The 16,337-nt window shown below is 39.5% G+C and overlaps 1 protein-coding gene across 1 annotated transcript in view; it reads right to left on the reverse strand.

Annotated features, from left to right (window-relative positions):
- Positions 1-8,542: 8,542 nt before the first annotated feature.
- Positions 8,543-16,337, reverse strand: part of LOC136261460 (scavenger receptor cysteine-rich type 1 protein M160-like) — a gene marked incomplete at its 5' end in the record, with an annotated part of 163,506 nt that continues 155,711 nt past the window's right edge. The window contains 6 exon segments of the mRNA XM_066055468.1: positions 8,543-8,768; positions 8,818-9,024; positions 15,321-15,455; positions 15,508-15,714; positions 15,763-15,900; positions 15,956-16,165. Of these exon segments, the coding sequence (XP_065911540.1) occupies positions 8,584-8,768; positions 8,818-9,024; positions 15,321-15,455; positions 15,508-15,714; positions 15,763-15,900; positions 15,956-16,165 (1,082 nt within the window).

Genomic DNA, 16,337 nt, shown 5'->3' on the forward strand with positions numbered 1-16,337 from the left:
GATATCGCATTTGCTACACATAGTTTAGTTTCAAATCATAACTCAGTGGTTTGTAATCTAATTCTTCTGTACTACTGCAAGGACTTTCTATGATAATTGTTCCAGCTACACACCGATTTGCAGTTCATTGCTCTAAGCGGTTTGCCTGGTAGGTGTGAAAATTAATAGTTTTTTGACTATTGATATTTAGCCGGTCATTGCTTTTAAAAAAAAAAAAACTTGGAAAAAATTGTGACACAAAAAGGTATAAGAAATGAAGAAAAAGTGTAGAGTACTCATGCTCTACCTTTGTACCATCAGTGCTTGCTGGCTACTCCTCTTTTTTGTACTATTTAAATGTTACAAATATAAACTTATTTTCATACAACTGGTGTGTTTGATACTCGAGTTATAGAACAAATGACTGGCTAAATAAATATTTGCCAGCACCGTGACTAGTGACCAGCTAAATATGTATGTGCAATGAGCAAAAATTGAAACATGGCATGCAAATGTACTCCTCTCCCAGAAGTGCCTGTAAACGTCGTATGGATCTTTGACAGTGAAACTTTATCCGAACTAACTTGTGAATGGACACAGCCATTGTACTTCATTTTCAGCTGGCGGCAGTTCTGTGATGAATCCTTGTGAATTTGAGAAGCGAGCAGGAAGAGCAGCAGCCAAAAACTGGAAGAAGACCATTCGATACACTGGAAGGCCCATTGAAAACTTCTCCAAGGCAGTTTTGATTCAGATGGTAAAAAACAGTTTCACTTTAACATCTCTAGTGAGCCATCATCACATGAGCCAAAGGCAGGAGCAACACCCAAATTTTATTAACCAACACCGGGTGGTTTGGGACTAGCTTAGTTGACTTTGTCACTACTCAACCCTACAGTGAGTTCTGTGGGAACTCCAGCATCAAGTTCAGTTGATACTCCATCTAGTGGTATTTCACAAGCAGATCCTATTATTACACCATTTATTGTCATTCCAGCAGCTATAGTCCTGTTCATACTCAATCTACCATCACTCCAGCAGCAAGTCCTGCTATTTCACCATCCACTGTCACTTCAGCAGCAATTTCTATTATTACACCTACCATCACTCCAGTAGTGAATCCTGTTCTCACACCATCTACTGCCCCTCAAACAGCAAGTCCTGTTTTCTCACCATCTACCATAACTCCAGCATCAAGTCCTGTTGTTACACCTTCCATCAGCAAGTCCTGTTATTTCACCTTCTACCATCACTCTAGCAGCAAGTCCTGTTATTTCAAAATCTACTGTCACTCAAACAGCAAGTCCTGCTCTCACACCATCTACCATCTCTTCAGCAGCAAGTCCTGTTATCACACCATCTATTGTCACCCCAGCAGCTAGTCCTGTTCTCACATCACCCTCTGTCACCCCAGAAGCAAGTCCTGTTGTTACACCATCTACAGTCACTTAGCGGCAAGTCCTGTTATATCACCATCTACTGTCACCCCAGCACCAAGTCCTGTCAGTATACTATCTACAGTCACCCCCAGCAAGTCCTGTTACACCATCTTCCAGCAAGTCATGGTACACAAGTCACTCCCACTCCAACAGCAAGTCCTGGTATCTCTTCACCCATTATCACTCCAGTAGCAAACCCCACCAATGTCACAGCATCAGCTGCTCCCTCCACTGATACACCTACTAATGAATCATTGGCTCTTTCTTTGCTAGACACATCACAACAACTTTCAGTTAACTTGACAGGTCCAGAGGGCTCGTTCAGCAAAGAAGGTGCCCTGTGCTGCCCTTTCTGTAGCAAAAATTTTTCACATTCAGCAAGCAAACTTCTTTGGCATCACATAAACACTGATCACATTTCAAGGCAATGTTTTCCTCCTATTTCCTTTTTTGCACTGCATAACAGACTTCTTTGCAGTGTCAGTACTTACCATTAGGCTAGTCATTCACAATTTCGTAACTCTGGCTGTCAACGAAATATTTCTGCCAAATCCTGCTGCAGTGGAACTCTTGTTGAGGCTTCCCTGGCAGGTGTTAACCTGGCTGGTTGCATGTACCAAGATAAGAATAATAGTGTTAGCACAGATTCCAGCTTTTCTACACCGCTCACATCAGCTGAGAAATACCACACAAGTGATCTTATTTCTATTGCTATTCAAGCCACAGAGACATTACATTTACCTGAACAGTACATTCAGTTAGAACTAGTCCTAGTTAACCTTCTATTGGATTGTATTAGATGTTTGCAAGTGGCTACCATTACTCACATTCCATGTAGCGTCAGGCCACTTTTTTATCAGGTTCTGTGTTCATTGTTTCGAGCAGCTACTCAGAAGGGCGCATGGGGTCTCGTGCAACTGCTAATTTTTCCGAAGGTAGTTCTGCGTGTTCCATCTCATCATTCTCCTCCTAAACGGGAGGTTCCAAAAACTTTGTTAAAGAATCATTTAAAGTTATGGCAATCTGAAGGTGGTATTCTGAAACTGTGGAAAGAGCTTGAATCTCTGTCTGCATCTCCCACACTCTATTCTAGCAATTCACCAACAGCTACCAACAGAGCTTTACATTGGGCTAGAATGGGGCATCATGGTAAAGCTATCCAGGCCTTGTCAAGTAGTGGGGTTGCCAACCCAGATGATGACTCTGTGCAAGCTGAAATTCTCAAACGCCACCCTCAAGGACCAGTTTTAAGGAATTGTGACCTCCCTTAGTCCTTGCCTGCTATCACTGTCACTGAAAATACCATCCTCACAGCACTGAAAGCCTTTCTGAAGGGTTCTAGTCCTGGTGGGTTTCAACTCCGGGCTCAGCATATTCTAGATGCCGTATCAGGCTTCACTGCTCCAATAGCCCAAGATTGTTTGCACCAACCTACTCCTCTAGTTAATTTTTTATTACCCGGAGCGGCTCACCAGTATGTGGCTCCTTGGTTGTGTGGTTCCCCTATAACAGCTCTACATAAGAAGAATGGAGGGGTCCACCCTATAGCTGTATGTGAAACTATACAGCGTCTGGTAAGCAGGGTTTGTTGCCTTGTTGTTAGGAAAGATTTGCCAGATTTATTTCTGCCATGGGATCACGTTGGAGTTGGAATCAAGAGAGGGCTAGAAGCAGCCATTCATTCCTTTTGCTATCATTTGGATTGCCACAAAGACAACCTGATATGCGCGCAGTTAAAATTGATATGTATAATGCCTTCAATGAAGTACAACGTGTGCATTTCCTTTGGCAAGTCAAGCATCACTTTCCTGGAATCTACTGTTGGGTGAGATGGTGTTATCAGCATCCTTCTAATCTGCAGTTGGGTCCTCTGGTCTTTCAATGCAGCAGAAGTGTACAACAAGGGGATCCTCTAGGCCCCTTATATTGTTCTCCCTGGTTTTGTAGATTTGATGGAGTCTATTGAAGTTCCTTGTGATATTTCTTTTCAATTATGGTATCTTGATGATGGAACTTTTGTGGGGTCATGTTCTGCTGTAGCAGATTTATTGGACCTCTTAGCAACACAAGGCCCATCCTTTGGATTCACCCTTAACCTGAAAAAATGTGAAGTTTTTTGGCCAAGTGGAGATTCATCATTTCCTACATTTCCGCAGGAGGTAAACTGTCCATTGCAAATTTTGGATGGTGTTGAGCTGCTGGGATCTCTATTTTCAGCAGTTTCAAGTTCTTTGATGATTTTACTGATTCCCTTTTTGACAAGGTTCATTGTTTACAAGACTTACTACCTAGGTTGGAAGATCCTCAGGTGGAGCTTTAACTTCTGCATCAGTGTCTAAGTTGTTGTAAAATTGTTCATTCACCATCGTGTGTTTGTGGACAAATGGTTGATCATTATGGAGATCACCTGATAGGATATGGACATGGTCCACTTTGCATAAGACGACATAATGCTTTGTGTGACCTTATTTATTATGCACTTTTGGAAGATAATTCAGATGTCCAGAAGGAACAGAAGGTGTCTGGAGAATCTGCTGCTAGACCTGATGATATTTTTCATCCGGATTTTTACAATGACCATCCATACTTCGATGTTTCTGTTCAAAGTACCCTCCATTCTGGGGTTCTGTCACATTCAGCCATCACTCCTGGGTTCACAGCTCTCAGAGGAGAGATGGAGAAAGATGCTAGGCACAAGGCACTGGTAGAAGCAGCAGGAGGTGAATTTTTACCCTTAGTAGTGGATAACTTTGGTATTTGGACTATAGAGATTCTTTGTTCAATTGCTCAGATTTCCACTGTGCGGAATGGGCTGTCCACAGGCAAGGCTTTTCGCCACCTTGTTGAATGGTTGAGTGTTCAGTTATACCATTATAATGCCAAAATGATTTACATTTTTGGACACTTTACCCCCACTCTGAGGATGATTGGTTGCAGGGTTGTTCAGTGGAGGAGGATGGGGATTTACCCCAAGATGTTGTCGAGTGAGATGACAGTCAGCCCTGTGCCAATGTGAGTGAACAAAGTTGGACAGAAGTATCATCTGGCCTCTGCAGGGACAACAGTATCTGATAATAACTTTCCTTCTGCGTTTCCTGTCACCAATAGGTTTTCATCACTCTCTGTTGAATATGCTTCATTGGACCCTGAACATGCAGTTCCTCAAGACGTTGGTGTTGAAGATTCACACATTCAGTTCACTTTTGCGTCATCTCAAGGAGCTGTTACGACTGAGAACATTGGGCCAACTGATTTTGAGTTGCTTGAGGAGGCCATTGCCGTTGTTGCAGAGCAGAAGACTTCACATTTGGTAACTACAGCACCCCCAGATACCGTAAACTCTCCTTTAGTTGTTACTGATGGAATTGCTTCTGAAACTCTGTGTGATGGGCAACCACATGATTTGAGGCACTCTAATTATCGAGCTCACTACCCGTTAGAATTGCCCCTTTATCATCCGCCTACAGCTAGTAGCAGACCTTTAGCACTTTCCGGACCAGATCTATCTGTTTACGAACTGACTTCTGACTTTAATGCTACACACTATTCCAATGATTACCATCCATTGATCTCTTCATTTAATCCACTAGTACCTATCAGTTCCCACTTTTCCCCCTTTACCCTGTATTCATCCTCCCCCACTATGCCCAGCATCTCCCTTCCAACTTGACTGTATAATTAGTATAATTATTGTTTTAGCTCACATGTGTATGATGTACAGCAGCCTATGGAGGTAAGTTAGTTTTAAGTTACATCATTCATCATAACTCTGGTTCTGCTAAATATGTGACTGTCTCTGGGAAAACCGGTCTTATCGCCCATTTAAAAGTATCGAGAAATGTTGGTTTTAAATATTCAGAGTATTGCAGCTAGCCAATGGTGGTAGCTATGCATACCAAATTTCCACATGTTTTACAACAATTTCTTACCTTCCTGATCATCCACTGAAGAAGCAGTCAACAGCTAAGTTTCCCACTATTTTAGATAGTTTTTAAACCGAGGTTGACTGTATCAGGTGAGCTTCTAAAAGGGTGGGAGGCAAGGGCCCTGAAAGGCGGGAAAGATGGTGTTCAAAAATTGAAAAGGAACATGTTGGGATGAATCAGGCCAAGTTATGGGCCATTCAGAGCTCAGAACTGGCTAAAATGAAAGGAAATTTACAGCACAGGTCATTGTCCAACACCACGGAGCTGTACAGCCACACAGAGCCATCTCCTGGTTGGCCTGGGCTCCATCAAGACCCCATACCTCTCGTACGGCTCGCCACTGTGCTTTAAAAAGCAGCCAGCAAAAGCAGACTACTTTACTCTGGTCGACTGTGACAGTGAAACTTGATAGTACATTCATTAAACTTTGTGTTTGTGTGAAAAAATCAAACTTCCTGTCTTGGGCGATAAGAACGGTTTTTGTAGATCCAGTCACATAATTATACACTTAGTAGTTTTTTTATTAATAAAAATTGATTGCATAATTGTGCATACACAGGTTGGGTTTTGTGTCATATCTCGATGGCCTTTATCTGGATTCCTTTCAAATCATAAAAAGACACTCCTACGATAGTTACTCCATCTACATAGCAATTTTCAGCTCATTCCTTCAAGGGGTTTACCCTGTGGGCGTGACAGACCTTCGACCTTATTTTACACAAATAATCGGTCATAACTCTGTGAATGTTCATCGGATTTCTACCAAACTTGGTAATCAGATTTGCCTTAATGAGCTCTTTACGTATACCACATTTCAGCTTGATCGGAGTATGCATTTGCATTTTATGGCAGATTTTGTAAAGTGTGCAAAAAGAAGTAGAAGAAAAAAACGGAGAAAAAGAAACCCAAACTTTTGCTGCTCGTATTTCGGAAATAGCTGGAGTGATTTTCTTTAGATTTGGAATGTGGACTCCCCTACCTAACTGACACTTCTGTAGTAAATTTGGTTTCAATCGGATAAAGGATCATGGAGCTACAAAAGTGTGAAAATGACGTTTTCTTTCTTCCTGTTAATAAACACACAGTGTGGCACGCCAGCTTCTTGGGCCGCATGACACACTACCATGTCTTGATACACAGAAATCACTAAAACATCGCTACCAGACATGTGTGAATTATAACTATTGTTAAATCCTAGTAGCTAAATCTGGTGTTATGTGAAGCTGTGAAGCTCAGATGAATACGCATGTAGTAAGCACCATTATTTGTAAAACATACTACCAAAGCATGTAATATCCAATGAGTTTTGTTTATGGGCCTTAAGTGCATAACTATTAGTACTCAAAGGTAGTAAAAGTTTGATAACTTGATAGTTACTTTACAAATGTTATTATACTGACTACTATCCTTAAATAGATAGTGAACTACTTTACCAAGTGGATATTTCTTGAGATAGCCTGGTAGCATAACCATGGTTTGTTCCATAAACCCTTCTATGCTTGTTTACCTTGGTGGTATGGTCCTATTGGACAACTGAGACAGAATACCCCTAAAAAAATTCTTTTAAGGATAGAAATTGTTGCTGTATTAGCCTATCAGTCTTGAATGCAAGAGACTTTGATCAGTAACACAGCAGTATTCTTGCACAGATTTAGATGGCTTCATGTATAGATAGTGGACAAAAAACCATTGACATAACACTGCTGATTAAGATGCGCAGGCATAAATCCTTCTTTTAACATGAATCCAAGCTTATCATTACTCTTATAATGGTAATGTGCTGCTCTCGCTATTGCTGTTTTGAATGAGAATATCATTGCACTATTAATGTGAATACGAATACTTGGCAACTACTGACATGCATTATGCTTTTCTACTAGCTCTGGGCTATATTCCAGCATTGTTAGTAAATCATGATACTTATGTCATATTGTTTTGATACTGCCTGTGTCAATTAATACCATCATACCATCTGGGCATTATGGCCTCCCTGTGGACATGTTTATAGCGGGTGATTATACAGATATGTGACAAGAGTTGCTGAGCTACCATGATGGGTATTTGGTGCTTTTGTTGAGGTAAATGGCTGCTACTGTAATACCAATGGCTTTGACATTAATACCATCATGATGATTATAATTTTTCAGTAATGACCAGTCAAATGTCAAACTTGATCTGACATGCCTGCAAGCCAACAACAACAACAGTATTTGCCTCAAAATACTTGTTTACCATATAATGATGGTACAGTGGCCCCACCTAGTTTGTAATCTCTTAGCAACAGAACATTGTTATTATGTCAACTACTCAGGTGAGAACAATAGCCTATACTATACAGCAGCTTTGGGTAGAAAAGGCGGATACAGTCGGATGCGGACACGGATAATTTTAAAATACACTTTTACATTTACAAAACAGTTATTTTCCATACCTAACATTGTTTTTACAGCAGCATTCGCTTCCAGACCCAGGCGTCGATTTTGTCATAGCGCTTATCCATATATAAGCGCATATGTGAAGGATAGATTAGCACTCTAAAGGCCTTTTCACACTACACTCGAATCTGCATCAGTCCAGATCCAACCATTTCACACCTGATCCGGATCAAACCCAATCCACTTCTCAATCCAGCTTGAGGCCAATCCACTTTGCAAGGTGAATTGGCCGGATCGATGCACATTCACTTTCTGATTAACGGTGTTCCATATCATGTGATCTTGGAATATTTATTCACGCAACACGTGTGTTATGGCGGCAAATTAGAGCATGGATGCTACACGAACCCTAATTGCTGTCTGGGGAGAACAAAACATACAAGAAAACCTCGATGGACAAAACAATCTTCGAGAAAATAGCGGGAGCTATGAAAGAGAGAGGATATGGTTTTGATTACAAGCAGTGCCGCATGAAGGTGAAGAACCTAAAGGCTAAGTACAACAAGGTAAAAGACCCAGAACCAACTCAGTATAGTGAAGCGTTTTCCTCCTAGGTTAAGGATAATAATCGCGGGATGGGCAACAATAGGAAAACATGCCCATTATTTGAGGAGCTAGATGCTATACTAGCTGTACAGGCAACATCTAACCCCACAGTTTCATTTTGCTCTAGTAACACATCTTTATATGCAGTGATCAGTAAATGTGCCAAAGTTTGATTTGGAGCAAAAACCACCTGAAATGTTCAACTATTGAAGTCTTCATCTATACACAATATCCACAAATATATAAATGAACACATTATTACATATGACATGCATACATGAAATCAATGTACACACCTGATGCTGCATGTAAGGATGAGTTTATGAAAGTAGTCAGTAAAACTGAATAGTTGTTATAAATAGGTTTGTCAGCTAATACTGTGATTGATACAACTGATCCCTCATCAACCCAATATTGTAATGTCTGAAATTTGACCGCCACACCTAAGATAATACCAGTCAATGTTATCTCACATGTTATTTTTTAACTAACTGTCATTGTTTAAGATGGTAATAGTAGTTGTTGAAGGAGAACCAGTTATTACTCCTATTTCTTGTGCACTTGCAGTAGGTTCAAATGACATTTGGAAACTTTCATTGTACTCTAGTAGCATATCAGCTATTGCTGCAATATTGATAGATTGCATCATTTCATTAGCCCCAAATGCAACAAGTGTTTGAGTTATTGAATAATCATATCCTGTGAGGTAGATAAGAAGTGTTTATTATATTATATTACCTCTTAATGACTATAATACAGTAATTATATTAAATAATTTCAATCATTGATTTAAGCATGGTCTTAAAAGCAATCACAAGGGGGATGTATGTATGTAGCATAAACAACCAATAATTGATGCACATCTATTATCGACAATATTGAAACATGTGTAACGTAAACGGTATTATAATGAAATTGGTAGTATACAGATTAAACAAAAGTAAAATACATGGTTTTCTTTACTGGAAAGTGTTAGAAAGTATTTCTTGTATATTTTCTACTAGTCCTAATGCTAGATACCAAGTTATTGCAAATAGTTGGGTGGTTTTCACCATCCTCAAAAACCCATATCAAGACACACGGTAGTGTGTCGTGCGGCCCAAGAAGCCGGCGCGCCACACCCGTGAGTATATTGACAGGAAGAACGAAAACGTCATTTTCACACATTTGTATCTCGGTGATCACTTATCTGATTGGAACCAAATTTGCTACACAGTTGCCCGCCAGCCAAGGGAGTCTACATTCCAAATTTGAAGGAAATCGCTCCAGCCATTTCCGAGATACGAGCTGCCAAAGTTTCGTTTTTTTTCTTCGTTTTTTTTTTCTTCTTCTTCTTCGTCTTTTCGCACACTTGCAAAAATTGCTATAGCAAGCAAACGCGTACTCCGATCGCCTTGAAATTTGGCACACAGAAAGGGAGTCCAAAGGCGAATCCTAGCATCAAATTTGGTACAAATCTGATGAATGGTTCAGGAGTTATGACCGATTATTCGCGTAAAACAAGATCGATTTGTTGTCACGCCTACAGGGTAAACCGCTTTATGGAATGAGTTGAAAATTGCTATGTAGATGGAGTAACCATCGTAGGAGTGCCTTTTGGTGGTTTGAAAGAAATCGAGATAAAGACCACAGAGATAGGACACAAAACCCAACCTGTGTCACAATTACGCGATCGATTTTTATGAATAAAAAAGTATTAGTTTTCACGCCTACTAGGCAAACCGCTTAGAGCAATGAGCTGAAAATCGGTGTATAGCTGGAATAATCTTCATAGAAAGTCCTTGCAGTAGTACAGAAGAATCGGATTACAAACCACTGAGTTATGATTCGAAAGCCAACTCCGTGTAGCAAATGCGAGATCGAGATACTCTAATAGAACAGTCACCCTAATAGAGCATTCAGCTAATTTATTTACTCCATTATAGAATTTTATTACATCACAAGTTATTCTGTAGGGAGTTCAGCTGCAAACAGTTAATCTTATAGACAGTTCAGCAAGATGACAGTCACCATGTGGAGAGTTAAGCAAATATATCACTATAGAGATTCAGAACATTACAAGTCACACTGAAGAAAGTTCAGCTATAAACAAGTCATGCACTGTGTAGAGAATTCAGCTACAATTAAGTCACTCTCTAGAGAATTCAGTTACACAGAATTCAGCTACACACAAGTCACTGTGGAGAGAGTTCAGCTACAAACAAATTACCCTTTAGAGTGATCAGCTACAAACAAAACACTTTGCAGGATGTTCAGCTGCAACAAATCAACCTTTAGAGCGATCAGCAATGAACAAATCAACACAAATCTACCTGTAGAGAGATAAGCTAGAAACAAATCACCCTGTAGAGAGTTCAGCTACAAAAAATTACCCTGTAGAGACATCAGCTAGAAACTAGAAACAATGTAAGGAGTTCAGCTACAAGCAATCACCCTGTAGAGAGTTCAGCTAAAACAAATCAACCTGCAGAGAGATCAGCTACAAACAAATCACCTTATAGAGAGTTCAGCTACAAACAGATTACCTGTAGAGAGATCGGCTACCAACAAATCAACCTGCAGAGAGATCAGCTACACACAAATCAACTTGTAGAGAGATCTGCTACAAACAAATCACCCTGTAGGGAGATCAGCTAGAAACTACACACAATGTAAGGAGTTCAGCTACAAACAAATCACCCTGTAGAGAGTTCAGCTAAAACAAATCAACCTGCAGAGAGATCAGCTACAAATAAATCACCTTATAGACAGTTCAGCTACAAACAAATTACCTTGTAGAGAGATCGGCTACAAACAAATCAACCTGCAGAGAGATCAGCTACACATAATTCAACTTGTAGAGAGATCAGCTACAAACAAATCACCCTGTAGAGAGATCAGCTAGAAACTAGACACAATGTAAGGAGTTCAGCTACAAGCAAATCACCCTGTAGAGAGTTCAGCTACAAACAAACCAACTTGTAGAGCGATCAGCTAGAAACAAATTACCCTGAAGAAAGGTCAGCTACAAAAAATCACCTTGTAGAGAAATCAACTACAAACAAAACACTTTGCAGAGAGTTCAGCTACAAACAAATCAACCTTTAGTGATATCAGCTAGAAACAAATCACCCTGAAGAGAGGTCAGCTACAAAAAATCACCTTGTAGAGAAATCAACTACAAACAAAACACTTCGCAGAGAGTTCAGCTACAAACAAATCAACCTTTAGAGCGATCAGCAACAAACAAATCAACCTGTAGAGAGCTAAGCTAGAAACAAATCACCCTGTAGAGAGTTCAGCTACAAACAAACCAACCTGTAGAGCGATCAGCTAGAAACAAATTACCCTGAAGAAAGGTCAGCTACAAAAAATCACCTTGTAGAGAAATCAACTACAAACAAAACACTTCGCAGAGAGTTCAGCTACAAACAAATCAACCTTTAGAGCGATCAGCAACAAACAAATCAACCTGTAGAGAGCTAAGCTAGAAACAAATCACCCTGTAGAGAGTTCAGCTAAAACAAATCAGTCTGCAGAGAGATCAGCTACACACAAATCACCTTATAGATAGTTCAGCTACAAACAAATTACCTTGTAGAGAAACAAATCACCCTGCAGAGAGAACAGCTACACACATATCAACTTGTATAGAGATCAGCTACAAACAAATCACCCTGTAGAGAGATCAGCTACAAACTAGACACAAAGTAAGGAGTTCAGCTACAAGCAAATTACCCTGTAGAGAGTTCATCTACAAACAAATCAACCTGTAGAGCAATCAGCTAGAAACAAATTACCCTGAAGAGAGGTCAGCTACAAAAAATCACCCTGTAGAGAGATCAGCTAGAAACAAATCACCCTGAAGAGAGGTCAGCTACAAAAAAAATCACCCTGTAGAGAGATCAGCTACAAACAAATTGCCCTGTAGAGAGATCGGATACAAACAAATAGAGGTGTACCGATAATCGGATCGGCTACAATATTGGCCACCGATATGGCATTTTTTGCCAATATCGGTATCGGTACAGAACAGCAGGAGGACCGATATCGCTACCGATATTTATACAGTAGCAATAGTTTGTACATAAACGGATTATGCATTGGTTTTCTACGTTATTCATGTGGCTCATTAGTGCCAGTGGCTTATTGTTCACTCTGCAACAAGCGCTACGCTACGAGAAGCCATATAAATACACACGAATCTCGTGTTTGTTGCTGCAAAGCCTATCACAGTCTTTACAAATGAAGCAGTTATAGAATACCTTTGTAATAAAAGAAGAGTCAGAGTAACCAAGGAAACTTGCTGTACAAGCCATTCGAATTCGCAGTAATGCAGAAATATCCATTTTAGGCTTCATGGGAGTGTACATAAAAACGTTTGTGGGTGCCTAATCGTCTGGATTGCACAATAGAAACCCAAGCAGTGTACCACCACAGGCAGAGTATAGCAATGAATACATGCACATGTGGTTGTAGGGTAGGTAAATGTGCACTTAAAATATTAATGCAAATATCGGATCGACTATCGGTTATCGGCTTCTTTGGTTGCATCAATATCGGATATCGGTACATGCCAAAAACTCATATCGGTACACCTCTACAAACAAATCAACCTGTAGAAAGATCAGCTACACACAAATCAACTTGTAGAGAGATCAGCTACAAACAAATCACTCTGTAGAGAGATCAGCTCGAAACTACACACAATGTAAGGAGTTCAGCTACAAGTAAATCACCCTGTAGAGAGTTCAGCTAAAACAAATCAACCTGCAGAGAGATCAGCTACAAATAAATCACTTTATAGACAGTTCAGCTACAAACAAATTACCTTGTAGAGAGATCGGCAGCAAATTAATCAACCTGCAGAGAGATCAGCTACACACAAGTCAACTTGTAGAGAGATCAGCTACGAACAAATCACCCTGTAGAGAGATCAGCTAGAAACTAGATACAATGCAAGGAGTTCAACTACAAGCAAAATCACCCTTTAGTGAGTTCAGCTACAAACAAATCAACCTGCAGTGAGATCACCCACAAAAACGCACTTGTACAGAGTTCAGTTACAAACAAATTACCCTGTAGAGAGATCAGGTAGAAGAATTCACCTTGTAGAGAGTTCAGCAACAAAGAAACCACCATGTAGAGAGTTCAGCTGCAAACAAATTACCCCGTAGGGAGTTCAGCTATAAGAAGTCACCTTGTAAAGAGTTCAGCTACAAAGAAACCATCATGTACAGAGTTCAGCTACAAAGAAACCACCTGTACAGAATTCAACTACAAACAAATCACCCTGTATAGAGATCAGCTAGAAGAGGTTACCTTGTAGATGGTTCAGCTACAACAATTCACCCTGTAGAAAGATCAGCTAGAAGAAGCCACCTTGTAGAGTGTTCAGTTACAAAGAAACCATCATGTAGAGAGTTCAGCTGCAAACAAATCACTCTGTAGAGAGTTCAGCTACAAAGAAACCGCCATGTAGAAAGTTCAGCCTCATACAAACCACCTTGTAGAGAATTCAACTACAACAAATCACCCTGTAGAGAAGAAGTTACCTTGTAGAGAGTTCAGCTACAAAGAAACCATCATGTAGGGAGTTCAGCTACAAAGAAACCACCGTGTAGAGAGTTTAGCTGCAAACAAATCACCTGTAGAGAGTTCAGCTAGAAACAAATCACCCCGTAGAGAGATCAGCTGGACGAAGTCACCTTGTAGAGAGTTCAGCTACAAAGAAACCATCATGTAGACAGTTCAGCTGCAAACAAATCACCCTGCAGAGAGTTCAGCTACAAAAAAATCACTCTGTAGAGAGTTCAGCTAGACGAAGTCACCTTATAGAGAGTTCAGCTACAAAGAAACCATCATGTAGAGAGTTCGGCTACAAAGACACCACCATGTAGAGAGTTTAGCTGCAAACAAATCACCTGTAGACAGTTCAGCTAGAAACAAAATACCCTGTAGAGAGACCAGCTAGAAGAGGTTACCTTGTAGAGAGTTCAGCTACAAAGAAACCATCCTGTATATAGTTCAGCTACATTTCAAGTCACCCAGTAGAGAGATCAGCTGCAAAAAAATATCCTGTGGGGCATAATGGGCATGTAATAAATATATGTATATAATTACTAATAAAATCAAAAATAATTGAAGTACTAAAATTCTTCTTTAAGTTCTTTTCTTCTTCCTGTAGTAAAGAAAAAAACACATGGGTTAAAGAAGCCCCAAAACCAGCCATAGGCCGGCTTTGCAGTATACAAATACAAAAAGAAGTGATATCTAATCAAAAACAGCCAAGCTGTAAAAAAAGGTGCGGCCCCCAAAAAGGCCATGGTGAAAAAAGATGTGAAATCCAAGGTGGCGGCCAAGAAATGGCTGTGATGGTAGGTTGATGGTTACATTTTAATAACGACAATTCAGGTGAATTTTGTGCCGCTTGATCTTGGCACCAAATTCACCTGAATTGTTGTTATTAAAATGTAACCATTAACCTACCATCACAGCCATTTCTTGGCCGCCACCTTGGATTTCACATCTTTTTTCACCATGGCCTTTTTGGGGGCCGCACCTTTTTTTTACAGCTTGGCTGTTTTTGATTAGATTGTAATTACAGAACAATACAAGAGCACAACAAAGTCAAACCTGAGTCACTTACTCTTCAAGAATATCGCCATGTTATATAGAAAATTTTAGTAAATCCGTAAAATTTCACAGAAAGTTATACGATAATAGATTAATGACAACAATGATTGATTAATTTATGGTTTTACACTTTTTGACATAATGAGCTGATTACTTCCATCAGCATTTTGAAATTTAGTTTCTGAAGAATCGTCTATCGAACAGTGAAAACTGGATCTTTGTAGGTTATTCACTTACAAACTTACAATAGTTTTGATAAAATGCTAATGATAATCAATTATTTACGCTATTATGTATGCAGGCATGCATGCATGCCACGCATACAAAATATCAAAAACACATGCATACAGCCACATAATTATATATTTTTGCTTACTAACCTGTAGTGTTAATATTAGTAGCATATACTGATACATTAAACTGTACACCAGGTTCTCTATCCAACATTAAACTAATTGATATCATTTCTCCTTCAGTCACTACAGCTGTATCAATCGACCACCAAACTGTTATTCCTGTTTTCAATAATAGCAGTGTAAACACATATCAACTCTACTTATAACATACTGTCATCATCAAATATTCTTCCATTTGCAAATACTGGGGCACCCTCCTCTATTCCAATTGCTGTAGATGTGTCAGGAAGAATCAAAGTTAAACTAAATTCTTCAGTGAGTTCCAATTTGTTATCATTTCTGATAACAATTGAAAAGTTAGCTTGTGTATCAGTTGGCCCAAATGTCACACTTGTGTTACCAACAACAAAATCAGAACCTGAGAGCGTTTTAATAACCTGTAGTTGGTCAAACACTTGCCACTTACCATCAGCAGTACCAGGTGTAGCTGATACAATTACAATAAAAGTTGCTAGTGCAGGACGAGTGACATCTAGTGTTATTATTATTTCTGACTCATTTTCATATGCATTAAATACTGGTTGTGTAAACTCTACAGAAACAGCTAACAAAGTATTAACTACAGTAAATGACATTTAGATAACGTTGTATTCACTCACTGTCATCGTCTGCTATCTTTACAACTGCACTAGAAATGAAGCCAGGATTTACTCCGATATCTCTAATATTATCTGGTATCACTAGATCAACACTAAATTCTTCAGTGTGTTCTAGTTGTGCATCATCCACAATAGTGATATTTACTACCACCTCCGTGATGTTAGCCTCAAAATGTATCGGAATTGTGCTTGGTGAACCAAAATCAGAGACTATTGAACACAAAATATTATCAACAACTTAATAATGTTGCATGTTATACTTGTGCATGTGAGAGATGATACATATTGGAAAATTGTACATTATTAATACCAAGTGTTTATAATATGTTAGGAAGAGTATCAAACTTCGCTATACACAATGAAAAATGAGCCGTAAAGTAGA

This window comes from Dysidea avara, chromosome 7 (genome assembly GCF_963678975.1).
Source record: "Dysidea avara chromosome 7, odDysAvar1.4, whole genome shotgun sequence".
NCBI classification, from domain to species: domain Eukaryota; kingdom Metazoa; phylum Porifera; class Demospongiae; order Dictyoceratida; family Dysideidae; genus Dysidea; species Dysidea avara.